Raw genomic sequence first — 26,625 nt, forward strand, 5'->3', positions numbered from 1 at the left:
ACCTCAATGAGTGCGAGAATTTCCATTGGATTAGTTACTCCATTTTTTATTTTCCTGATTGGTTCAGGGTTTCATGATGCTGATGGATGGTAATCGTATTGAGGATCTTCAGAGGATGTACTTCCTTTTCTTGAGGGTCAATACCCTTGAATCATTAAGGCAGGCACTCAGCTCGTACATCCGGAGAACTGGGCAGGGCATTGTCATGGATGAAGAGAAAGACAAAGATATGGTATCCTGCCTCTTAGAATTCAAGGCATCTCTTGATACCATATGGGAAGAAAGCTTCTCTAAGAATGAAGCATTTTGCATCTCTATTAAAGATTCATTTGAGCATCTCATTAATCTACGACAGGTCTGTATATCTTCTCAAAATAATTATTAACTTGTAGAATAAGAAACTTAATGTAAAGTTGTACAATGGAGTCTTTATTATCCCTGGTGCTTTGTTTGGTAGGAGGGAAAACTCCCTATGGGCTTGGGGGTGGGCATTGTAGTTTTTCTTTGTTTGGTAGGAAGGGAAGTGGAGGCAGAGTAAACATTCCAGCCCAAGAAAGCCAATTTTCTGCCCAAAAGTAGTGGGAAAGAGGAAATAATAAATGAATTTTGAAGGGGTTTTAAATATTTATTTATTTTCAAAAAACATCCTCGTCTTTAACATAGAGGTATTAGTTGGTGATGCCTAGTACTACACTGAACCAAATATTCATGAACAATTCGAGTGTGGCTAAAAGAATAAGCTTTTTTGGGCTTATTTACTAGTCTAATGAACTGATATGAAGCTCAATTTTTTGGCTCATTCAGGCCTCGTTTGGCAACTCACTGTTTTAGCTTAAAAGTTAAAAAGTCACTAAAAAAACTAAAAAAACAACAACCTATACCAAAAAGTTAAAGATTCTATTTTCTCTCTACTTTTTGCACATCTTTTTGTAAAAAACTAAAAAGTCATTCCAAATATATTAATTTTTTTTACCTCATATTTTAACCCCAAAACCACAAAGTTATTAAAATAGCCTTCTCCCAAACGAGGCCTTAATAAACAATCTAAGTCCATACATGACCAAACTTGGCTTGGTAGTTTCGTGAACATTTTTCGTCTGTGTTGGGGGAGAGGGGGGCACACAATAGCGTAGCCTAGAATTTCATTCCGAGGTATCATTCAACAATTCATCATCAATGCCATTACCAAAAATTTTTAGTTCTACACAACCAATTAAAATCAACTTTCACATGACCTATCAAAATCAGCTTCCACATGATACATTGTAGTCCTGAGGTGGGCGGTTTGGGGTTGAGGAGTTTGGTGTTGTTTGATAAGGCTTTATTGGTTAAGTGGCTTTGGTGGTTTGCATGGAAGAGGGAGCATGTTTGGCGTAAGGTAGTGGCGGCAAAGTATGGGGGCGGGTTGTGGGATTGGTGTTCGGGGGCAGTGGTAGGCCCACATGGTGGGGGTTTGTGGAAGGGCATTTGGTTAGGGTGGGGGGAGTTTTGGAATTGGGTTCGTTTTCAGGTAGTCAGGGGGGACCGGGTGTGTTTTTGGATGGATTTATGGTGTGGAGAGCAGTCGTTATGCTCTAGGTTTCCATTGATTTATCGAAATGTGGTTAATAAGCATGCGATAGTTGCTTCTTATTTGGCTTGGGAGGGGAAGGGAGAAGGTATTTTGGGATGTGCGCCTTTGGCAACTGGTTCAGGAGTGGGAGGTTGAGCAACTAATGGATTTGTTGAGACTCTTGTATAGTGCGCGTGGGGTGAGGGAGGGGGAGGGGGAGGATTAGAGGGCCAAAGAAGTGTTATGAGTTTCTTCCTTGTATCGAGTTTTAGAGGGGAGGGCTAAATCGGAGTTGTTGTGGCGGAAGGTGTGGATTGTTGGTGCATCTTCCAAAGTTTTTTTTTTCATGTGGACGACGGCGTTAGATTGGATTTCGACAATTGATAACCTTATTTACCATAGTCATATTTTGGTGAATTGGTGTTGTATGTGTCGGAGGGATGTGGAATCAGTTTCTCACTTGCTCATTCATTGGCCTGTTGCTCATCAATTGTGGGTGTTGATTTTTTCGATTTTCAATTTGGTTTGGGTGCAACATAAGGACGTTGTGGGTGTCCTTTGGAGTTGGAGAGGGGGTCGGGTGGGGAAGTGTCGAGGGAAGGTGAGGGATCTTGCACTGTTGTGTTTAATGTGGTTTATTTGGTTGGAGCGCAATAGGTGGGTTTTCTAGGGGATGGACGAGTCGGTAGGTTGTCTAAAATAGAGATTTATGTGAGTCTTGTATAGCTGGGGACTCGAGGCAGGTGGAGCTGGATTTGTGTTCTTTTTAATATTTTTTAGACTCTCTTTATGGTTAGGTGATGGTGTATGGTTGTTTATAACTTTTTGTATTTGTTGTAAAAGATTAAAAAAAAAAAAAAAAAAAAAAAAACTTCCACATGATACATTGTAATTTTATATATTCTCAATCACTACAAAACTAATAAAATTTGTCAAGTTACATGTAAAAACAAAATCTACGACATTAATACTATTGTTTCAACAAAAATCAAGCAAATATCTACACTTTGCAATTGGAGCTGGATTTGTGTTCTTTTTAATCTACGACTCGAGGCAGGTGGAGCTGGATTTGTGTTCTTTTTAATATTTTTTAGACTCTCTTTATGGTTAGGTGATGGTGTATGGTTGTTTATAACTTTTTGTATTTGTTGTAAAAGATTAAAAAAAAAAAAAAAAAAAAACTTCCACATGATACATTGTAATTTTATATATTCTCAATCACTACAAAACTAATAAAATTTGTCAAGTTACATGTAAAAACAAAATCTACGACATTAATACTATTGCTTCAACAAAAATCAAGCAAATATCTACACTTTGCAATTGTCCATGGTGAGTTTTCATTTTCTGAAATTGATGTTATAACCAAACAATCATCATTCCAACCACCATCCATTCAGTTATGCAGTTGATTCAAATTGGATTTCAATAATGCATACAATTCAAACAAGCATTCTCGACAATATAGAAAACTAATAAATCTGATGCACAATTCGAACAAGCATTTATTCAAATAGCAGGTTAAGAAAGATAAAAAGAAATAAATAAATAGTTTTGCAGTAAAATGCAATATGAAATCTATACAAGACTACAAGACCAAAAGGTATATTTTGAGAAAGAAAGAATAGAAAAAAGTTCAAAAAAGAATAACCCCTGAAAACTAAAAATAAAAAGCAAGTGATTCATCAAAAATCAATATATGATAAATTTGGTTATGTATATACCATTCATAAATACAAATAGTAGGTTAAATTGAATATCTTTCTAAGTGTGTGAGCTCATCCAATTAAAATTAAAATCCTAGTTCCTGTAAGGCCATCTCCAATCGTTCTTCAAATGTTTCATCAAATTTAAATTTGATGAAAAACGCCTTAATACTCAACTCCAACACTTTCATCAAATTGATATCAAATGAAGGGAGAACCAAATCTTTCATCAAATCAAGGGAGCTTTTATCCTTTATCAAATTTTGCAGGTAGCTGTTGGGCCGGATGTCAACCCCGACATCCTCCCGGATAACCGAGCTTTCTTTATCTGAACGTCAATTTTTACTCATGGCCGAACGTTCTCCCAGACATCTTCCTAGACAACCGGGCATGTATCAAGATTTAATGAAAATTTTGAATTTACCATTGGAGCGCATTATATCAGATCAAACTTTTCATCAAATTTTTACTCAAATTTGATGAAAATTTTGATGTAGTGTTGGAGATGCTCTAAAACTTCAAAAATTGGCAAATAAATCAACATAATGAATCACACACATTTTAGAGAGAGATAAAGCAGAACTTGGTGCCACAATTGAATTTGATGCCAATGGGTTGAAAACCTTAAATTACATAAATAAAAAAAAACAATGCCTTCTGAAATGCTTGATTTAGTCGGGCCAACTTGCAAACCTTCTAGAGGCTAGCGTTTAGCGATGAGGTGTTTTGAAGATTGATGGGTTAAATCTCTAAGACCAAAAAGTTTGTTTTTATATATTCTTTCCCTATTCCATTGGGGTCAATTTGTGTAATCTATAGATTAGTTTCTATGTTTTTTAATTCCATTAGGATAATATCCTAAAGTTTTGGATAAAAATCTTCATACTAAGCCATGTGTCCCACTCAAGTGGGGTCATCTAAGTGAATAATATTTTTTCATTCTTTTTTGTCAAGGGCTATGTGCTCTATTAAATTTAATAAATAAATTATTTAATTTTTTAATTGCATCATCCCATTTCAGATTTGGTCTTTCATTTCCCATAACATTTTCATTTGTAGTGATTATAGCACTCTTTCTTACTGATACACTATGAAGCACGGATACGGACACGCGACACGACACGATACGACACGGACACGCAGACACGCAAATTTTCAAAAAATGGGGGACATGACATGCTGGGCACATATTCAATATATATAATTAATTTTATTTATTATGTCATAAAATTATAAAAAAATTACAAAAATTACAGTGTATTATTACCAAAATTACATTGTAATTGGTAATTTCCTCCTTCGTCCCCAGGTTTTGCTAATTTAGTTTTATACTTTCACAATGGTTTGTTCTAATCAAAATCATCATCAGGTATATCATTAGAACTACCACCCGTAGTAGCCATTGTTTCAGAATTAAAAATTGGTTCCTATAATAAAATTAATAAACACATTATTAAAATTAACAAGATTAATAAAAAAAAAATTATGTATTCAAATAATAGAGGCACAGGGAGAAAAAAGAAAATATAAAATGAAATTAGAAAAAAAAAATAGAAGAGAGAGAGAGAGAGAGAGAGAGAGAGAGAGAGAGAGACAACGACTGAGACTGAGAGAAGATTAGAGAAGAAGAAGAAGATCGAAGAAGAAGAAGAATGAAGAAGAGCAGCGAAGGTGTACCTTAGATAATAGTCGACGAGCGACGAATGACCACCAAAAAGCGACAAGGTCTTCTCTCTTTCTCTCTCTCTTCTATTTTTCTGTTCTAACTCGATTTAGGGTAGATATTGTTCTGTTTTTGCTTTTTTACAAATCGACCCCATAGAAGTTTCATAAATTATGAAATTGACCCTGAACGTGTCCTGAAAGCGTCCGAACGTGTCCAGAAAGTGTCCGGCTGCAAAAAAATCAAAAATAAAATAAAATGGGGACACTCTCTGTTGCGTGTCAAACACGTATCTACTGTGTGTCCAACGCGTGTTTATGTCCGACACAGGTACGGAGCCCTCAGAGAGGTGTTAGTGCTTTGTAGCCGATACATCTACAGGTATTCGTTGTACATGACCAAATTATCTTAGCCTGTTCTATCTCAACTTAGTTTCAATTAGTGGTACTCCTACCATTTCACAAGTGTATTCAATTTTAATTCTATCTTTTTTAGTCTCATCACACATCCATCCAAGCATTCATCTTAGCTTTGCTCACTTTATGAGTGTTGTTTCTTAGTTGCTTAGTATTGTCTTGTAAAGCACCGTTGGCCTTATAGTTGTTCCATGAAATTTTTTGTTCAATTTTGTTGGTATTTGTCGATCACATAATATGTCAGGCACATTTCTGTTCTAACTCGATTTAGGGTAGATATTGTTCTGTTTTTGTTTTTTTTACAAATTGACCACACAGAAGTTTTATAAATTATGAAATTGATCCTGAACGTGTCCCGAAATTGTCCGAACGTGTCTGGATGCAAAACAATCAATAAAAAATGGGGACACTCTTTGTTGCGTGTCGGACACATGTCCATTGCGTGTCCGACATTGGTATGGAGCCCTCGGAGAGGAGTGCATGCTTTTTAGCTGATACATCTACAGGTATTCGTTGTACATGACCAAATTATCTTAGCCTGTTCTATCTCAACTTAGTTTCAATTAGAGGTACTTCTACCATTTCACAAATGTGTTCAATTTTAATTCTATCTTTTTTAGTCTTATCACACATCCATCCAAGCATTCATCTCAGCTTTACTCACTTTATGAGAGTGTTGTTTCTTAGTTGCTTAGTATTGTCTTGTAAAGCACCATTGGCCTTATAGTTGTTCCATAAAATTATTTGTTTAATTTTGTTGGTATTTGTTGATCACATAATATGCCAGGCACATTTCTCCACTTGAGCCAACTTACTTTGATTCTGTGAATCACATCATCTCGAACCTCACCATCCTTATTAATAATTAAACCTTTGTTACAAAAACGGTCACTAGTTGTTATCTTCTGGTTTCAATCTTAACTTCTCCTTTATTTCTACTTCTCTAGTCACTAAAATTATATTTCATATATTTGGTTTTATTTCTATTAATTTTAAACCCTTTTGATTCTAGTACTTCTCTCCAGATTTTTAATTTAGTGTTAATTCCTTAATTTTATCCACTGGAACGATATCATCTGCAAATAACATAAATCTCGGGACATGATCGTGAATGTGTTTAGTTAATTCATTCATGACTAAGAAGGCAAATAGGTAAAGACTTAATTTGACCCTTGATGCATCCCTACTGTGTTTGGAAACTCACTAGTTTCTCCTGCAGGTGATCTAGTTGTAATCACAACTACATTTTACATAATTTTTGTCGCATCAATATATCCTTTCGTTATAATTTCCCCCCCGAAACAAGCTTATATTATATCTCTAGGCACCCTATTATGAGCTTTTACTAAATCTGTAAAACTCATTTGTAGATCCCTCAATTTCTCTCTATACTTTTCTATTAATCTTCGTAGTAAATATATCGCTTCCATGGTTGATATATTGGGCATAGATCCAAACTAATTTTTTGACACTTTTTTTTTTGGGTTTTGATAATTTGGTATTCGTCCCACTGGACCGACTAATCCGAGAGATCAATTCCACCGTCCACTAGCAATGGGCCCAAGTAAAGGTAGGGCAAAGCCCTGTATGGACTGGACCCAATAAATTATTTGCTCCTTGGAAGTTTCGAATTTGAGACCTTAGAGGGAGCACACTCCTAGACCCCAAACTTTGACCATGAGGTCAACCCCTTGGGATTGGTCCAAATTGATTTTTTGACACTGTTGTTATAATATCAACCTTAAGCAATGTTCAATCTTTCTCTTCCATAATTTCATTTTATTAACTTAATACATTTATAGTTGTTGTAATTTTGGAAATTGGCTTTATTTTTATATAGGTACTAAAATACTTTTTCTCCACTCACTAGGCATTTTTCTTTAGGGCTGTACACTGGATGAACTGTTCGAACTATCAGTTTGGTCCAGTTTTTTGTAGCTTTAGTTCTAGTCATGGTTTTAAAAATGGATAAACTGTTCAGTCAAGTTTGTTTCATGGTTTGACGTTTTTTTACCTGTTTCTGAATTGAGCCGAACTAAACCGTAACAGATATTATTTTGTAAAAATGCATGGTAGGGAGAACTAGCAGGAATTGAACTTGCAACTACAAGAATAGTATTGGTTAGAAAACCGAATATACTGGCCTTGTAGTCGCAAGTTTAACTCTATGTTACGTGCAACGGGAACGGGAATGGGAACGCATTGCATCACATGTTCAAAATAGTTTATACTACAAGAATTTAAGCTCCTTCTAGTCTAGAGAATTTTATTTTATTTTACTCAAATTAATCATATGGCAACACATTTCTATGACCATCATGATCAATTTTTATGTTTTGTTATGTTCAAATTTCACTCACCTTAGATTTTAGTTCATAACTTTTGGGATTGCTTTGGATTGCCAAAGTTATTGCATTGAAATGAAAGTGTACCATGTTTTGGAACATGTGTTCCAAAATGTAATTTGCTAAGGTATCAACTTTTTCTAGTAACACTTGTTCAACTGTTGTTAGTCCTCTTATGAGGGTTCAGTGACTGGCGGAAAATTTGTGAAAAGGACCGGACTGAATGGTTTTTTCATTTTTAAAACTAGCACCTGAGCCAAAGTTACAAAAAAATGGGAGCAAACTGACTATTCAGACTGGTATGCCAGTTCTGATCCAACCCTAGCTCCGCCCTTGGAGCAACATGTGTAATTTTATGGAATTTGGTTTCTATTTGCTAGCTCTGAACATTGCATTTTCATGCATGTGATGCTTATGTGTTGTATATATGTATAAAAAAAAAAAAAAACAACGCCCAATAAGTACACATTAATGTGTGTTTGGGAGGGGAAAGATTCAGTACACACCTAACCTTTAGCATAAAGCGTAAAGTGGTGGTCCAAAGACTTGAACCCATAACCTCAAGGTTATTAGGCCAAGTCTTAACCATTAAACCAAGTGTTGTATATATGTATATATATATATATATATATTAAATTACTCTATTAACCAAGCTAAACTTTGATTGTTAAGAAGCACGAACACGGGACAACAATTTTCAAAAAATTAGGATACATGCACGATGGGGGATATGACAATTCTTTATATATATATTTAGTTATTTTGTTTATGAATATAAATTTTTGGCACAGAGATATGAAAGGCATCATTGTATATGTTTGTGTATTTTTATTTTTCCCACTTTTCCCCTCTTTGTTTCCACATATTTTACTTTGACCCAAATCAGCTTTAAAAAATTATGAAAAAGACCCACTAAGGTGTCCTGAGGTATATCTAGACACAAGACACGTGTCTTTGAAGGGTCCCCAACGTGTCTTACAAAAAAAAAAAAAAAAATAAATATTAATTTAAAAAATTGACATGTCACATAGTGTGAATGACATATGGACGTGCATTTGCACCCAATCAATGTTGGAGACACATGGTATCCATTGTGAAATCTAGTTTGATTGATTCCTCTAGTGTGATGTCATTGAACTATTTTTTGTGAAACTTGTCACTGTCTTACCTTTTATTTTGTTGTATACATCTTTAAATAGTTCTCTATAGCATTTGGTTAGTGTTGAACTAAAAGATTCACTTTACTTTTTTCAAAACAGGGTAATTAAGATTTTGACAAGTGTTCATATAGTTGGATTTTGAAACCCATTTGCTTGTCAACCGAGCTGGTTCGTGAGCCTAGTCAGCTGCCATTGAGCTGATTTTAAGCTATGCTCTCTAAGCTTGACTCGAGCTCGAGCAAGCTGACATTCGATTTCATTTATCAATTCTTGATTATAAATTTAAACTACCTTGATTGTGAAAGCTTTCCATGTAGTCTTATCCACCCTCTTTTTGATCTATCCACCACACACACAAGCTAGAATGACTCCATCACCTTTTTGGCTCACAATCATGCACCAGCCAAAAGGAAACATCCCACATAATCCTCTGACCATTGATCATCAAACAATCCTGTCAGATGCATCCCTCAACTGCAATGTAAAGACAAAAGGCCATCCTCAGTGAAGAGCCTCCACACTAGATCATGTGAAAACCGCACCATACTCCTCCATTACAACAAACAGGACATGTTTTGCTCCATTCGGATACGCATATCAAGCACTTTTGATGCCCTTTCATAAATTGATACCATAAGATAAAAAATGGTCATGATGATTGGATCACCCAGTTACTACTATCTTTGTTGCTAACTCTTGCACAATTTACCTGTCACTAATGGATATTTCTGAACGCTTGATTCTACTTCCCCACCCTTCTAGTTCTGAACCCTCCTGATTGCATGGAAGAGTGCACCATATCCTAATCTGTAATAGCACACCATATACTATTACTCAGAATTCCTTTCTTTTTGTCCCACGGAAAGTTGCTTTACAACTCTCATTCACTGATGCTGGAACGAAAAGTGTACAAAAAGTTAAGATATTATCTAATATGAAATCGTTACTAAGAGCCCTGATTTTTATATTTGTCCTGAAATCAGAATAAATTTTAAATATTTTGTTGAATTTCAACTTGGTTAGTATTATAATGGGAATGATTGGATTCGGATTCCACCTGAGATCTTGGTAATTACATGCAGAGTTGAATTAATTTGACCCATTGACAGCTCTAGTCACTTTAATGGAGATGGATGTGTTGGTTAAATGAGCATTCTCTCTCTCTCTCTCTCTCCCCTTAATGCATTAGTAGTGGAAAGTGCCATGTCTCTTTCCTTCACTGCTTGATGTCAGAGACAGTGGGTAGTGGGACTGTGAAGACAATTCCCTTCATTTTCCTTTCTCCTACGTTGCCTTTCCTTTGGATTTTCCAACCTTCCTAGGGTGACATGTTGTGGAGTATCTCTTCTACATGATTGTGGGTCATGGATTTGGTCATCTCTTCCTCACTTACCCCAAGGTTGATTAATGGTATTGCTTGCTCCCCATTCAAAGTAATCTGTGTGATGTATGTTGTGAGTTTATTGTGTTTTTATTTCCCTTAGAAGAAACATATAATTTGTTTGAAAATAGAAAGAGGCATTGGAAGGTGGAGCACAAGGAGCCGACTGCTAAGAGGATGGAACATACTAGAATACAGAAGGAAAATAGGAGTTTCTGAATGTCTGTTGGGGAATTATTTTTATTACAATAAAAAAAATCTTTCCGTGAGCACAGGCGCACACGACTCAACACAGATGTGTATATTTTGCTGTGCTTCTCAAGTTTATGGGGTTCATACATGATGATACAACCTTTTGCTTCTGTGATCACTCAATTCACTCTGGTGTTAGGAATGTTTTAGTTCTATATTTTTCTTGTTTTTGACTTGTATATATTAACCTTATGTCATACAGTACCACGAGTAGTTTTATTGTTAGATGATTCTTGATAGTAACACGAGTCGCTAACTGAATTTATGATCACTGTTGCACTACAGAAAAATCACACATTGTGTCCACAATGCTTGGTCATTTGACGTTATCTTTCTAAATAAGAGAACTACTGGGCTACATAATTGTGGTATTATGATGACATCTGCAGTGCATGATGGCACTCAACTTTCTACCATCTTAGCCAACCCACAAGATTATGTAGTTCTTTAGCAAAACAGGAGTCTTCCCCATATGGTTGTATTTACCTTTTTATTGAAAACATATATTTGCTCATAATTGATGATTATGTATTGTAGATTGTCCTTGGTTTTAAAAGTAGAGGTAGGGGTTAACACCTGAGAAAGATAGTATAGTAGACTTCGGTGACTTAAAACATTGAAAAGGCTTATTCTAGGATAACTGACCTATGATATCTTGTGTATGTTTCATGCCTGCGAATCAGGACCGACATTCTTATCAGTCATTAGCATGTTAATTTGCAATCACATATGACTTGATTTTTTTTGATAAGTACAGAGTATTATTCTTCAAATCTGGAAACTAAAAGTATGTCGTTGTGATTTGTAACAGAACCGGCCTGCTGAATTGATTGCAAAGTTTTTGGATGAGAAGCTTCGTGCTGGCAATAAGGGTACATCTGAGGAGGAATTAGAGGGTACACTAGACAAAGTCTTGGTTTTGTTCAGGTTTATACAGGTATATGCTCTTCATGGAATTTGAACTTGCATTAGATTTGCAGTACTATTCTTTATTTTTTATTTTTTTATTTTATTTTTTCCTTTCTTGAACACCAGTACCATTCCTATTCATGCTGTTTCATAATTTTGGTTAGCTTAGAATTTTCTCTCTTATTTTGTAATCAAAATAAATAACATTGAGATAGTCAATGGCATTGTAGCACAATGGTAAAAGTGTTGTGGCGTTGGTATCTAAAATAGTTCTCCATCTCACCAGAGGGGGAAAAAAAGAAAAAGAATAGTGAGGGATCATATTTCATTTTATCTCCTGTGTATTAGGGTAAGGATGTGTTTGAAGCATTCTACAAGAAGGATCTTGCAAAAAGGCTACTACTGGGAAAGAGCGCTTCCATTGATTCAGAGAAGTCCATGATTTCTAAGGTGAAGGATGCTTCTTCTTCTAATAATAATAATAATAATAATAAATCTTTTATTCCCTTATTTTGTCAAACATTATTTACCTGTTGATCATATTAAGAAGTTTCCTTCATTATTACAGTTGAAAACCGAGTGTGGCAGCCAGTTTACCAATAAACTTGAAGGAATGTTCAAGGTGTGTATCTTCGTTGATAAGTGCCTTCTCTGGTATATACCAAATTAAAACGGAAAAGAAAAAGTCTTTTTTTCGCATAAATTTTACTGATTTGTTTCTTGAGCTGTTGGTTTGATGAATGATTGTGTCTTATGCACCATTGTGTTTTCAATTAAAAAGGGTGGTAATTTTTGCCCTACAATCTGGCCTGTATTGCCCTACACCATCGTGTTTTTTTTTTTCCCCAAATAAATTTTTCCTCCAACTTCTTCCCCCCTAATTTTTGTTCTAGACAGATCCAGGTTGTCCAGCCTTAGGGCTTCATTAGTTTATGTATGTGTTACTATTTGGACAAACCAACCAATTTTGAAATGGATTAGGGGTTGTTGTTCCAGATGCACCCAGGGTGTCCGATCTTAGGGCTTCATCTGTTAGTGTAACTATTTGAAAAAACCAAGCAATTTTGAACTGGATTAATGTGAAATTATATTACGTGTAATATAAATGAGGTATATGACGACGTCTACATGTGTTATTCAAAGACTTGAACTGAAGTAACAAAATATATGATGTAGAAAAAAGTCACCTAATTCGCGTTGAGGGGACTACTGCTCCTGCGAATTTGCGAATTTGGCCCAAATTCGTTGTAAATTCACGAATTACGTTAGGCCAATTTGCAAATTAAGTAATTGATGGGATGAAGAATTCATTTATGGTCAGTTTTGGGCTTTCATCTTTATTTATTTATGGTGTACCATATATTTTTCATCGATTTCATTGATTTTGGCTCAATATTTTATTGACTTTGAAAAAACACAACACGTGGCAATGGATTGAAACCCTATGAAGTATGGGTACTTCGGCAAATATGCCATATTCGTATAGAGCACTTACCGAGAATTGGTACTTCGTATTGTGCCCAATTATTTTGTTCTTAATTTTTTCCATACCCCAGACATACCTAATATATACCCTAGTCGTACCTCAATCGAAATAATATTTTCTTCTAATACAGATATTAGCTTCATTGGATTTTTTTATATATATTTTTATATACCCTAGCTGTACCTCAATTGAAATAGTATTTTCTTCTAATACAGATATTAGTTTCATTGGATTTTTTTATATATATTTTTATTAATATAATGACATTTAATTTTAATTTATACCTTTATTTTTGGCATTAAATGTGAATTGTAGGTTGAATCTGAACAAATTAAACCATTTAACTAAATTTTGTCTAAATTTTGTATTACTCAAAAATAACAATAATAAATATTTTTTTACAAACAAAATGATGACAATAATAGTTTGGCTTACCAATGAATGAGGTAGAGGCCTTGTATATATGATAAATTCATGATACAATTTAGGAAACAACATAACTAAGGTACTAAATCAGTGATTGACATAATTACGGATTATATACATAATACTAAAAATAAAAAGATTCTATATACATTCCTAGATTCAACACTCCTCAAGCTGGTATGAAGATATTCAACAAACGCAGCTTGCCAATGGATGATTGGAGCAATGTTAGTCCTACAGACTTTGTGAACATGTGTGTTGAGAAAAAGAGACAAAGGATGGACTCACAATGCTAGTTTGAACCTTCTTTCTAATGAAATGTATGTCAACCTCGATATGCTTGGTAAACTCATGAAGCACAGAATTGGAGGATAACATAATGGCAAATTTGTTATCACAAAATAAAGAGGAAGGAATAGTCTCCTCAAAACCCAACTCTGCCTTAATAGAACAAAGCCAGAGAATCTTACATGCCTCATGTGCCATAGCCTGATACTCAGTCTCTACAGAAGACCTAGAAACAACCGTCTGCTTCTTACTTTTTTATAATATAAGATGATCATCGTAGAAAGTAGATAAGTTAGAAGTGGAACATCGGTCAGTCTTAGATCCTGCATAGTTAGCATTAGTGAAACAGGAAAGCCCAGATTGAATAACAGCTGTGAAGAACAATCTCAAGTCAGGAGAAGTCTTCAAATACTTCAAAATTTGATGAACCGCGTTAAGGTGCTTTGTACGAGGTGCATGCATGCTTTGACTCACAATACTAACTGCAAATGTCAAGTCAAGTCTAGTGTTGGTCAAATAATTGAGGCGTCCAACAAGGCGCTAATATATGCCTGGGTCAAATAGTAAGGCCAAGTTTGGCAAGTCTAGAATAAGTCAAAAAATCAAAAAGTTACTCAAAAAGTTAAAAAGTTAACATTATTCACCAAAAGTCAACAATTACGGCTGCACAACTCCCAATTCTAATTTTCTCTTACAAACCAATTTTTACAATTTTTTATTACACATTTTTTCATAAAAAGTCAAAAAGTTAACCAAAACATCTATATTTTCTTCCTCAATTTTTTAGTTCAAAAAGACAAAAAGTGCACTTATTTAGGACACTCCAAACAACCCCTAACTCACCAGATTCTGATGTGAGCTTGACATTAGGATCCATATGAGTAGAAGCAGGTTTACACCCTAACATACTAGTATCTTTAAGCAAGTCAAAAGTGTACTTTCTTTGAGACAAGGAAATCTCCTGCCTTGAGCGAGTCACCTCAATTCCCAGATCTTTAATATCAAAAGAAGGCTCAAGTCTTTTTTTACTTGACCAATGCGAACAGACTCATCACATGAGAGGATAATGTCATCCACTAAAGCAGTAGTGCGAGGAGTGCTAGTACTGGGAGTGCGAGAGGAACGTGGCCTCAACTCGGGATGAAGCTTGAAGCAACGTGTCTTAACATAACCAGAAGCACCACAATGACGACAAGTAACTGGACTAGTAGAACCTCGAGAACTAGACTTTGTAGCAAGAGCCATCTGATCAAATGAAATAAGAGACACGGGTGGAGGGCTCTGCTGAACTAGATGCCTACGACGCTCATGGCTATCAATAGTAGCAAAGGCCTCATAGAGAGATGGCATGGGTGATGTGTTTGAATCTGGCAGCATCTGCTGGTAACTCAGTTAAGGGCTCGTATTAAGCCAATTCTTTCTAATGGGCCAGAAAATATCTAAAGAACTCTGACACAGAAAGACCCAAGGCAGACTGGGAAGCACGAGCAATATCCTGATAGAGCTCAAAGATGCGAGTATCATTATGAGCATGAGCATATATATTTGACAAGGCAATATACTAGGAACTGTGTCGCTATAGAGAAACATGTGATAAATACGATCCTTCATGGAGTTGAACATCCATCCTAGAATAGTACAATTATCAATATCCCACTGAGCACGTGTAGGGTTTGTTGTAGCAGGTTGGGCAGTAGAAGATAAAGAGCTAATGAGCTTTGCCTTTCCCTCTAAATGGAGTTCAAGGGAGCGATTCCAAACGGCAAAATTTTTTCCATTCAACACACGTAACACGATGAACAGGAGTGTCATGAGAAAGAGAAATCAGAACTAACTAGGACAGGCTTTGGTGGGCATGTTAGAAGTGACAATAGGAGGTGTCTTAGTCATGATGGAATAATAGGGGCTAAAAAACACACAGAATCACAGCAACACAGTTCAGAAAAAATAAGAGAAGCCAGAAAAACTCAATGGCTAATCCAGATAAATGCTACTGAATAAACATGGTAGCCCGTGGAATGAAAAAGAGTAAGAAATAATGCTTAATACATCAACACCACACACTGAAAAGGGAAAAAGAGGGCCTAAACTACCCTTAAAAGGCTGCTGAAGCACCTAAGGCCTGTAAACAGCCAGGTTGGCAGCAAATAGTGGCCTCGGCTGGGATGAAACCACCTGCCGAGGGTCTAGGACAGATGGGTAAGTGTTGTCTAGGGGTCTAGGAGAGGGGTGAGGTGGTCGAGTGGTTTAGAAGGGCTAGGAGGGGTTTTGGCACCTAAGGAAGAAGAAAGGAGGGGAAGAATAGGTTGGGCAGTGGCTGGGTAATGGCGGCAGGGAGGAAGAGAAGGGCTAGGGTTTCTGAAATAGGCTTTGATACCAAAAAGGATGAAAAGAATGATTTGGCTTATCAATGAATGAGGTAAAAGCTATGTATATATAATAAATTCATGATACAATTTAGGAAACAATATAAACAAGGCACTGAATCAGTGATTGACGCAATCACGGATTATATACATAATATTAAAAATAAAAAGAATCTATGTACTCTAATTCCTATATTCAACACAAAGCTATCTAGCCGTACCCATACCTTTTTCTTTTTGTTTCAGATTTTATTGTATTGACGTACCTGTTCTCGTACCCGTATACGTGCTTCATAGATTGAAACATGTAATTTGAAAAGTATGACACAAATGTGATTCCAAAGCGTTGAACTTAGTACCTAGCACAAGAATAGAAGAGTCGTCAAACCATTGAACCATGCTATCTTTTGTTATTTGTAAGTTTACTTTTATTCTTTTAAGTTAACTAATTAGAGTATTAATAGTAAGACAATTTTATAATTTAAATAGTACATTCAAAATCAATTACATTCAATTTATTAATGAACAAAAACAAATAAATAAATTATATATTATTATATATGTGGACAGTTGCTGATCAAAAGTATATATATACACTTTGAAGGCGCTCCCACTTTCAAGATATTTTTGAAAAGAGGCGCTCTTGCTCCCACTTCACATATTGGTTACTTAGACATAGATAGTATATAAGTGTAATAGATGTGTTGTATTGTTTTATATACCATGTTATCTGTAAGTAGCCGAACTAATGTAACCAGCATCTTGAGTTTGCAGGAGATCAGCATTAAATGTTGTATTATTTTTTTGGTGTAGCACAGTTTAGCTAGAAAGCATTTGATTGTATATGATGTTCATAGAAAGGCACTATATTCTCTTTTCTACAATAATTGAACGATTTTGCAGGACATTGAATTGTCGAAAGAGATAAACGAGTCTTTCAAGCAATCTTCCCAAGCCAGAACAAAGCTCCCATCTGGAATTGAGATGAGTGTCCATGTTTTAACAACAGGGTCGGTTTTAGTCTTATTTATTTTGTTTTACTCTTCAAGCATGCATGATTATAATGTTTCATCTTCAAGTTTTGGATGAAATCTCATTGCATATATGTTTGGCTGGGCTGCAGGTATTGGCCGACATATCCACCGATGGATATTCGGCTACCTCACGAACTCAATGTGTATCAGGTTTGGCACAAGCCAAAGAATGGATCGATTTCACTTTACTCACCGTGCATAGTTTATGTGATTGCTTGGCATGCTTCTTTTGCTTGATTCTGCAGGACATTTTTAAGGAGTTCTACTTAAGCAAGTATAGTGGGAGGCGATTAATGTGGCAAAATTCTTTAGGTCACTGTGTGTTAAAAGCAGAATTCCCAAAAGGTAGAAAGGAGCTGGCAGTTTCTCTATTTCAGGTTGGTCTCATTTGGGCAATTGTGCATTATTTCGTTCAGTCTTTTATTCTATGCCTCATGTTCTAGTGCACAAGTGCCTAATATTTCTGGTGGGGGCTGTCTGTGTTGTGCTACAGACTGTTGTTTTAATGCTGTTTAACGATGTCCAAAAGCTTAGCTTTCAAGATATTAAGGATTCTACTGGCATTGAGGATAAGGAACTGAGAAGGACTCTCCAATCCCTGGCATGTGGAAAAATTCGTGTCCTTCAGAAGGTGTGTGGTTTATGCAGCTGAAAGATTTAGGTTTTTTTTTTTTCTTTTTTTCTTTTTCCTCCTCTTTTTTCATTTTTTCTCTTTTTTTATTATTTGTTTTTATTATTTATTTTATAAAAAAAATTATTAAAGAAAATTGTCTTATGCAGTCGCCTAAAGGGAAAGAAGTGGACGATGACGATTCATTTGTGTTCAATGAAGAATTTGCTGCTCCTCTCTACCGGTTAAAGGTAAACTTGATTGTATATTTATCCGCTACAATGGCAGTAAGAACTTAGCTGAAAGGAGCCTAGCAAATGTCACGAATGAAACATAGAATCAAAATTATTTTCCATGTCAGTTTTTTGTTTTTCCAGTTTTGAGCCTCTTAGTTCCATGCACAACATGGTTTGTTGTGGAATTGGGTCGGACAAAGTAGTCTGGAAGCTAACTTGATTTGAGGGGGGACAGGTAAATGCCATACAGATGAAAGAAACAGTGGAAGAGAACACAAGTACAACTGAAAGAGTGTTCCAAGACCGTCAATATCAGGTTTTAAATTTGACTCAAATCTCTTCATATTCATTTAAATATGAAAGGAAACATCTAGAATCTCCAGAGTTTGAAGTTGTCAAATAGACAAAAGTATAATATTTGCACAAATGCTCATGTTGCAGATTGATGCTGCTATTGTTCGGATAATGAAGACAAGGAAAGTACTAAGTCACACGCTTTTGATAACCGAACTCTTCCAGCAGGTCGTGGAATTTTTTATTTTTTATTTTTTCTGCACAACTCAAAAAGAAAAAAAAAATATGAATAAAGGAAAAAAATAACCAGTGTGTTTGGTTTCAGTTTTCTGAAAATTGAATTTTTTATTTTTCGTATTTTTTTGTTTTTAGTGAATATTTTTTAAAATTTTAAGCAATTTTTTTACTTTTTTAGATGCACCTTATTTAGATGTATCTAAATAGTAAAATATTTATGAAAAAATATTTTAAAAACTTAATAAATACTCAAAAATACGGAAAATGTACTGAATTTTCGTTTTTTTTTTTGTTGGTATTTAGTGAATTTTTTAAAGATGTTTTTCACAAATATTATACTTTTTAAGTGTATTTATGGTAGGTGTGTCTAAAAATTAAAAAAAAAAATTACTTAAAATATTAAAAAAATTCATTGAAAACAAAAAATATGAAAAATAAAAACGTAGAATTTTCTGAAAAGTGTTTTTGAAAACTAAAAACAAACAAGCTGAATGGTTTGCTCATGGGTGACGTTCAGTTCTGTTTTATAAGCATCCATTTTCATCTGGCTATTATTTTATTACATTGAGAAAAGGTCATTCTTATCGCTGACGCTGAGGAACTGAAATAACTGTTTTATTAAATACCCTTGATTTGGTGAGCTTTGTACCATGCTGAAATAGAAAGTGATGTCAGGCAATTTAAAGGAAAGGAACAACCCTTTCACTTGTTAGGGTGGTGAGTATGACTGACCTCATGATATGGCTGAAATGTCTTTGTTTTGGTGACACAGCTCAAGTTTCCAATAAAACCAGCTGATTTGAAGAAGAGAATTGAAAGCCTCATTGATCGAGAGTACCTTGAGCGGGACAAGAACAACCCTCAAATATACAACTACCTTGCATAGACCATCTGTTGTCACTTATTTTCTTCTTGTAAATGACACGGGAAAGTGCATCTCTTCAAGAGGATGGATTTTTATCAATTCCATGTTAGATCATGTACAGAAACTCACTCCTAGCTTGTAATTTTTTTTTTTTTTTTTTTCCTTCCCCCCCATCAAACTCTGTTAACTGTAAATTATATATTTGTAAGTTATGTTCATGCACTGGATATAAATAGTATACATGAATAAAGTGGACCGTTTTGTTTAACACAAGAATGGACAAAAAAAGTGCAGGTCTCAGTTTGTGCAGCAAGGATGGTGATGATGATGATCTTTGTTAATCTAATCCTTTCAGTTGGATTCTTGATTTGAAACTGGAGCTCAGGAATTATGTTGAACATGAGAACCCGTTTGATTGTTGGGATATATGATTTTTATTTATTCATATGATTGTTGAAATTTGCCGTTATGATCAGGTTGTCATGGGTTTAAACAATGGAAAGTCTTTCCTGTGTAGATGGTTCAAACAATGGAAATAGTCTCTTTGCATGCAGGGATAAGACTAGATTTGATCTTTCTTGATGGGAGCCTCATGCAGATTTTCGGTGGTTGCAAACTGGCTATTGTTACCATTTAAAAACTTGTTCTATTTGGCATCTCTTAAAAAAAGATAAAAAGTTAAAGAGTTATTGGAAAAGTCAAAAAATTTGTATTTATGACCTATTTGGGTGGGTAGTGTGGGGGTAAAATTCAGACGGCAAAAAGACACTTTTGCCCTTGTTTTGGAAAGTTTCTGTCACTGACAATTATTAAAGTGAACACATCACGCAACTCTGACCTCATTCCTCCTTCAAACACCTCTCCTCACCCTCACATCACCATCCCATCACCCTGGCTGCATCGACGTGGCACACGGTGAGCCACGCAGAAAGTTGCACAAGTATATACCAAAAAAAAAAAAAAAAAAATAATTATTTGAAATGCAAATATTGTCCAGGCACTGCAGCTATGTAAGTCCGTCCACACAAGGTAGAAACGTAATTTTACTATTTGTTACAATATTTATAACACATTTTTCGGGAAAAAGTCAAAAATTTATTCCATACATCTTTTTTTTTTTTTTCTAAACTTTTTTAGCTAAAAAGTAAAAAAGTGTATTTATATAGCACATCCCAAACAACTGCAACGGCTCTGTTTGGAAAAAGTAAAAAAAAAAATATTTTTTTGATTTTTTTTAGTATTTTTTTAATTTGTATTATTATTATTATTATTTTATTTTTTATTTTTACTTTTCAAGTCTTTCTAATTTAGAAAAATATTAAAAAAATAAAAGCAATTTAAAAAATAGTTCATTAAAGAAAAAAAAAAGAAAAAAGAAAAAAAGAAAAAAAAAAGGAGTAAGGGTCTTTTAGTCTAGCAAGATCTAAAGTGAAAAGTTTTTTTTTCTAAAAAACTAAAATTATTGAAGACAAAAAAAATTACTCAAAAAATAATTGCCAAACCCCCTCTCGAAAAGAAAAAAAGGTTAAATCTTCAGTTCAGTTGCTTTCTTCGGCTTGATCTTGTGTTGTTGTGTATTTGTTTCCCTTTCTTTTGGAAAATAAAAAAAAAAACATTGTGAATTTTGGCACCAAATGTGGCTGGTGATGGTGATTGATTGGTGCGTGGGCATGCCAGGACTTGTAACCTAGTTCAAGCCGTGGTTGTGAGTGATATGCTCAGATCTGACTTCTATCAAGCAAATTGTGTGCGGTTGATTCGACAATCATAATTTTTTGTTTGGTTGTTTGTTTGTTTGGTTGTTTTGTTTTTTCATATTAACGAAGACAACTTTCACAATTTTCTCAGGCGATGGAGATGGAGATTAAGTAAACTTTACTATTATAGAAAAAGCAAAAATTACAAATTTGGGTAAAGGTGCTGAGCTAAAGATAAGTTAGAATTAAAAGATAAAAGCATTAAATTAATGAAAGAGATTCTAAGCTATGGAAGTTAGTAAATGTAAAAGATAAAGGCAATGGGCCGAATTGAAGTATGAAATTTATTTGATTGGTGCTAGACTTCTTGCTATGCCCCCTTCATTCAGTATTTATAGTTGTTGCTTGCCACTTGCCCCATTATCTTCCACTTAAAACTAACCACTTGTTGCATTTGTGGATAGTTGGTAGTGAATTTTTACATCTCCCTTCCATGTCACCACTAACCCATAATCTCAGTTAATACTGACTTACTATGTATTTTATGGCAGTTATGCCCAATAATGATTTAGATACTCACAAAACATGTCCCCTACAATTCCTACTCACTTGTAATCGGTCCAAGTAAGAAAGAGAAAGAAAAAAAAAATAAAAAAAAATACAAACACAACATTAGTTCACATCACTATGGGGGTGGTTGGGGCCTTTTTAAAAGGGGGTTCCAAATATTTTCCCAGTATGCCATGTGTCCCATGATCTTTTCATTATTAATCCCACTTCAAACATTTTTTCGATGCTTTTCTAGCATGGGTAAACGACCCATAACATTTTTTGATGCTTTTCTATATGAGAGTAATCACCAGGAAATCCTAGAATATGGACATATGATGTGCATCATGGTTGGATCCTCTTTACACATTTATAGTTGCCTGGCAGTTGTGTTGAGAGAAAATAAGATTAGGATCTCAATCTACTTTCTGAAAACCAGTCCATAACTGTTGCTCTTGACCACGTTAACTCTTTGTTGTTGCTATGGATATACTAAGGTGTCGGCACTATGGGTTGACCCAATCAAAACTTGGGCCCTGCGGGGTGACCCGAAACCACTTATTTTTTGGAATCTTCATGCCACATGGTGGCCTTCTATGCTCACGACCACTGATGCAGTATAAAAAAAGATCCAAACGGCTCTGATTCACAGTGTCTGCAATCCAACTTCCATCTTCAGCTCTCAACTTCATGACCACCACACCTAATATCATAATAAACCCTATGTTCACTATTTTTTCCCATCCAATCACAGCTTCAGTGAGTACGAGTGCATACCTCTTCCTTATTGACTCTGGAACCTGATACTTAAAAAAATCCTCAATACCATAAAGAGCTAATCCATCCATGATTCCCATCAGTACAAACTTTGGAGAGAGCCAAAATACAGATATTGGTGCAATGGCATCGGGATTACCTAACAAGTCGTGTTCTTTTAAAGCTTTTAGCCTTTTATACTCCACCCACCAAGCAACATTACAACAAGCCAAAGCGGCAAGCATTCCTAAACCAACCTTCATTCCAGTTGAGTATCTCCCACTCATTCGCTCAATTCGTCGTTCAAACACTATCCTACACAGAGGTTGCACTGCACACTATGAAGCACGACCACCTCTCCGAGTGCTCCGTACCAGTGTTAGACACGTGTCGGACACGGACACGCGTCTGACACGCGGAGGGCACGTGTCCGACACGCACCAGAGAGTGTCCCATTTTCATTCTTATTTTTTTTACATCTGGACACGTTCAGGACACGTTATACAAACTTTCGAGACACGTTCGGGCGTAATTTCAGAAATAACAAAAAAAAATTGTGGTCGATTTGTAAATAAGTAAAAATAGATCAATATCTGTCCTAATCTACTTCGATTAGAACAGAAACAGAAGAGAAAGGGTGAGAAAGAGAGGACCGGATCGATTCCTCGTTCATCGTTCGTCGTTCGTCTTCGCTTCTCGTTGGTCGTCGATCCTCGTCGATCGTCACTCGTCACTTGTGTCTCATCGTCCCTCATTATGGTACACGCTGCTCTTCTTCCATCTTCATTATTCTTCTTGTTCGATCTTCATTTTTCTTCTTGTCTCGTCGTCACTTATTTTTACATTGATATTTCATTAGAGGTTAAAAAATATATATGTATTAACCGTAACGGAATGGAGTGGTTCAGTTGGCGGATTATAAATTTTAAAGTTTACGCGGATAGTGGTTAGAACGGTGTGAATTGCTACGGATCAATTCAATTTCACAGAATTGAGTGACATTTTGCACAGCCCTAGTTCTTATTGTTGTTTCTGTTTCTTCATCTGGTGTGGGTTCCATCTTGTCTTGCTTCTTTCCAGTTTTAACTTCTTTATGTGGATCTTCTTCTTCGTCGTCATCTTTCTCTTCTGGAAAATCACGGTAACTGTAGAACCTAGCAACATATGCAAAGATTAACAGAATGGCTATGCTCACGATCACTAATGCAGCATAAAAAAGATCCAAACGGCTCTGATTCACAGTGTCTGCAACCTAACTTCCTTCTTCAGCTCTCAACTTCATGACCACCACGTCTAATATCATAATAAACCCTATGTTCACTATTTTTCCTCATCCAATAACAGCTTCAGTGAGTACTAGTGCATACCTCTTCCTTATTGACTCTGGAACCTGATACTTAAAAAAATCCTCAATACCATAAAGAGCTAATCCATCCATGATTCCCATCAGTACAAACTGTGGAGAGAGCCAAAATACAGATATTGGTGCAATGGCATTGGGATTACCTAACAAGTCGTGTTCTTTCAAAGCTTTTAGCCTTTTATACTCCACCCACCAAGCAACATTACAACAAGCCAAAGCGGCAAGCATTCCTAAACCAACCTTCATTCCAGTTGAGTATCTCCCATTCATTCGCTCTATTCGTCGTTCAAATACTATCCTATACAGAGGTTGCACTGCACACTATGAAGCACGACCACCTCTCCGAGGGCTCCGTACCAGTGTTGGACACGTGTTGGACACGGACACGCATCAGGCACGCGGAGAGCACGTGTCCGACACGCACCAGAGAGTGTCCCATTTTTATTCTTATTTTTTTTACATCCGGACACGTTCAGGACACGTTGTAGAAACTTTCGGGACACGTTCGGGGGTAATTTTAGAAATTATAAAAAAATTTTGGGGTCGATTTGCAAAAAAGAAAAAATAGATCAATATCTGCCCTAATCTACTTCGATTAGAACAGAAACAGAAGAGAAAGGGTGAGAAAGAGAGGACCGGGGCGATTCGTCGTTCGCCGTTCGTCTTCGCTTCTCGTCAGTCGTCGTTCCTCGTCGATCGTCACTCGTCACTCGTGTCTCGTCGTCCCTCATTAAGGTACACGCTGCTCTTCTTCGATCTTCATTCTTCTTCTTGTTCGATCTTCATTCTTCTTCTTGTCTCGTCGTCACTTATTTTTACATTGATATTTCATTAGAGGTTAAATAATATATATGTATTAACCATAGCGGAATTGAGCGGTTCAGTTGGCGAATTATAAATTTTAAAGTTTACGCGGATAGTGGTTAGAACGGTGTGAATTGCTACGGATCAATTCGATTTCACTGAATTGAGTGACATTTTGCACAGCCCTAGTTCTTATTGTTCATTCAGTTTCTTCATCAGGTGTGGGTTCCATCTTGCCTTGCTTCTTTCCAGTTTCAATTTCTTTACGTGGATCTTCTTCTTCGTCGTCATCTTCCTTTTCTGGAAAATCACGGTAACTGTAGAACCTAGCAACATATGCAGAGATTAACAGATTGGCTATGCACACGACCACTAATGCAGCATAAAAAAGATCCAAATGGCTCTGATTCACAGTGTCTGCAATCCAACTTCCATCTTCAGCTCTCAACTTCATGACCACCACGTCTAATATCATAACAAATCCTATGTTCACTATTTTTTCCCATCCAATCACAGCTTCAGTGAGTACGAGTGCATACCTCTTCCTTATTGACTCTGGAACCTGATACTTAAAAAAATCCTCAATACCATAAAGAGCTAATCCGTCCATGATTCCCATCAGTACAAACTTTGGAGAGAGCCAAAATACAGATATTGGTGCAATGGCATCGGGATTACCTAACAAGTCATGTTCTTTCAAAGCTTTTAGCCTTCTATACTCCACCCACCAAGCAACATTACAACAAGCCGAAGCGGCAAGCATTCCTAAACCAACCTTCATTCCAGTTGAGTATATCCCATTCATTCGCTCTATTTGTCGTTCAAATACTGTCCTACACAGAGGTTGCACTGCACACTATGAAGCACGACCACCTCTCCGAGTGCTCCGTACCAGTGTTAGACACGTGTAAGACACGGACGCGCGTCAGGCACGCGGAGAGCACGTGTCCGACACGCACCAGAGAGTGTCCCATTTTTATTCTTATTTTTTTTACATCCGGACACGTTCAGGACACGTTATAGAAACTTTCGGGACACGTTCGGGGGTAATTTCAGAAATTACAAAAAAAATTTGGGGTCGATTTTTAAATAAGTAAAAATAGATCAATATCCGCCCTAATCTACTTCGATTAGAACAGAAACAGAAGAGAAAGGGTGAGAAAGAGAGGACCAGGTCGATTCGTCGTTCGTCGTTCGTCTTCGCTTCTCGTCGGTCGTCGTTCCTCGTCGATCGTCACTCGTCACTCGTGTCTCGTTGTCCCTCATTAAGGTACTCGCTGCTCTTCTTCGATCTTCATTCTTCTTCTTGTTCGATCTTCATTCTTCTTCTTGTCTCGTCGTCACTTATTCTTACATTGATATTTCATTAGAGGTTAAAAAATATATATGTATTAACCATAGCGGAATAGAGCGATTTAGTTGGCAAATTATAAATTTTAAAGTTTACGCGGATAGTGGTTGGAACGGTGTGAATTGCTACGGATCAATTCGATTTCACTGAATTGAGTGACATATTGCACAGCCTTAGTTCTTATTGTTTTTTCAGTTTCTTCATCAGGTGTGGGTTCCATCCTGTCTTGCTTCTTTGCAGTTTTAAATTCTTTATGTTGATCTTCTTCTTCGTCGTCATCTTCCTCTTCTGGAAAATCACGGTAACTGTAGAACCTAGCAACATATGCAAAGATTAACAGATTGGCTATGCACACGACCACTAATGCAACATAAAAAAGATCCAAACAGCACTGATTCACAGTGTCTGCAATCCAACTTCCATCTTCAGCTCTCAACTTCATGACCACCACGTCTAATATCATAATAAACCCTATGTTCACTATTTTTCCCAATCCAATCACAGCTTCAGTGAGTACGAGTGCATACCTCTTCCTCATTGAGTCTGGAACCTGATTCTTAAAAAAATCCTCAATACCATAAAGAGCTAATCCATCTATGATTCCCATCAGTACAAACTGTGGAGAGAGCCAAAATACAGATATTGGTGCAATGGCATCGGGATTACCTAACAAGTCGTGTTCTTTCAAAACTTTTAGCCTTTTATACTCCACCCACCAAGCAACATTACAACAAGCCAAAGCGGCAAGCATTCCTAAACCAACCTTCATTCCAGCTGAGTATCTACCATTCATACGCTCTATTCGTCGTTGAAAAACTATCCTATACAGAGGTTGCACTGCACACTATGAAGCACGACCACCTCTCCGAGGGCTCCGTA

At 36.1% G+C, this 26,625-nt stretch overlaps 1 protein-coding gene across 1 annotated transcript in view; it reads left to right on the forward strand.

Annotated features, from left to right (window-relative positions):
* LOC114258054 (cullin-4) overlaps nt 1-19,695 on the forward strand; it is a 41,077-nt gene extending 21,382 nt beyond the window's left edge. The window contains exons 6-17 of the mRNA XM_082887254.1: nt 68-355; nt 11,287-11,412; nt 11,733-11,834; nt 11,953-12,006; nt 16,854-16,960; nt 17,074-17,134; nt 17,230-17,361; nt 17,478-17,615; nt 17,765-17,845; nt 18,066-18,146; nt 18,272-18,352; nt 19,134-19,695. Coding sequence (XP_082743380.1) covers nt 68-355; nt 11,287-11,412; nt 11,733-11,834; nt 11,953-12,006; nt 16,854-16,960; nt 17,074-17,134; nt 17,230-17,361; nt 17,478-17,615; nt 17,765-17,845; nt 18,066-18,146; nt 18,272-18,352; nt 19,134-19,247 — 1,365 coding nt within the window. The 3' untranslated portion in view covers nt 19,248-19,695. The remainder of the gene's footprint in view (nt 1-67; nt 356-11,286; nt 11,413-11,732; nt 11,835-11,952; nt 12,007-16,853; nt 16,961-17,073; nt 17,135-17,229; nt 17,362-17,477; nt 17,616-17,764; nt 17,846-18,065; nt 18,147-18,271; nt 18,353-19,133) is intronic.
* Nucleotides 19,696-26,625: the final 6,930 nt, after the last annotated feature.

Source organism: Camellia sinensis, chromosome 9 (genome assembly GCF_055761805.1).
Source record: "Camellia sinensis isolate YWXY chromosome 9, ASM5576180v1, whole genome shotgun sequence".
NCBI classification, from domain to species: domain Eukaryota; kingdom Viridiplantae; phylum Streptophyta; class Magnoliopsida; order Ericales; family Theaceae; genus Camellia; species Camellia sinensis.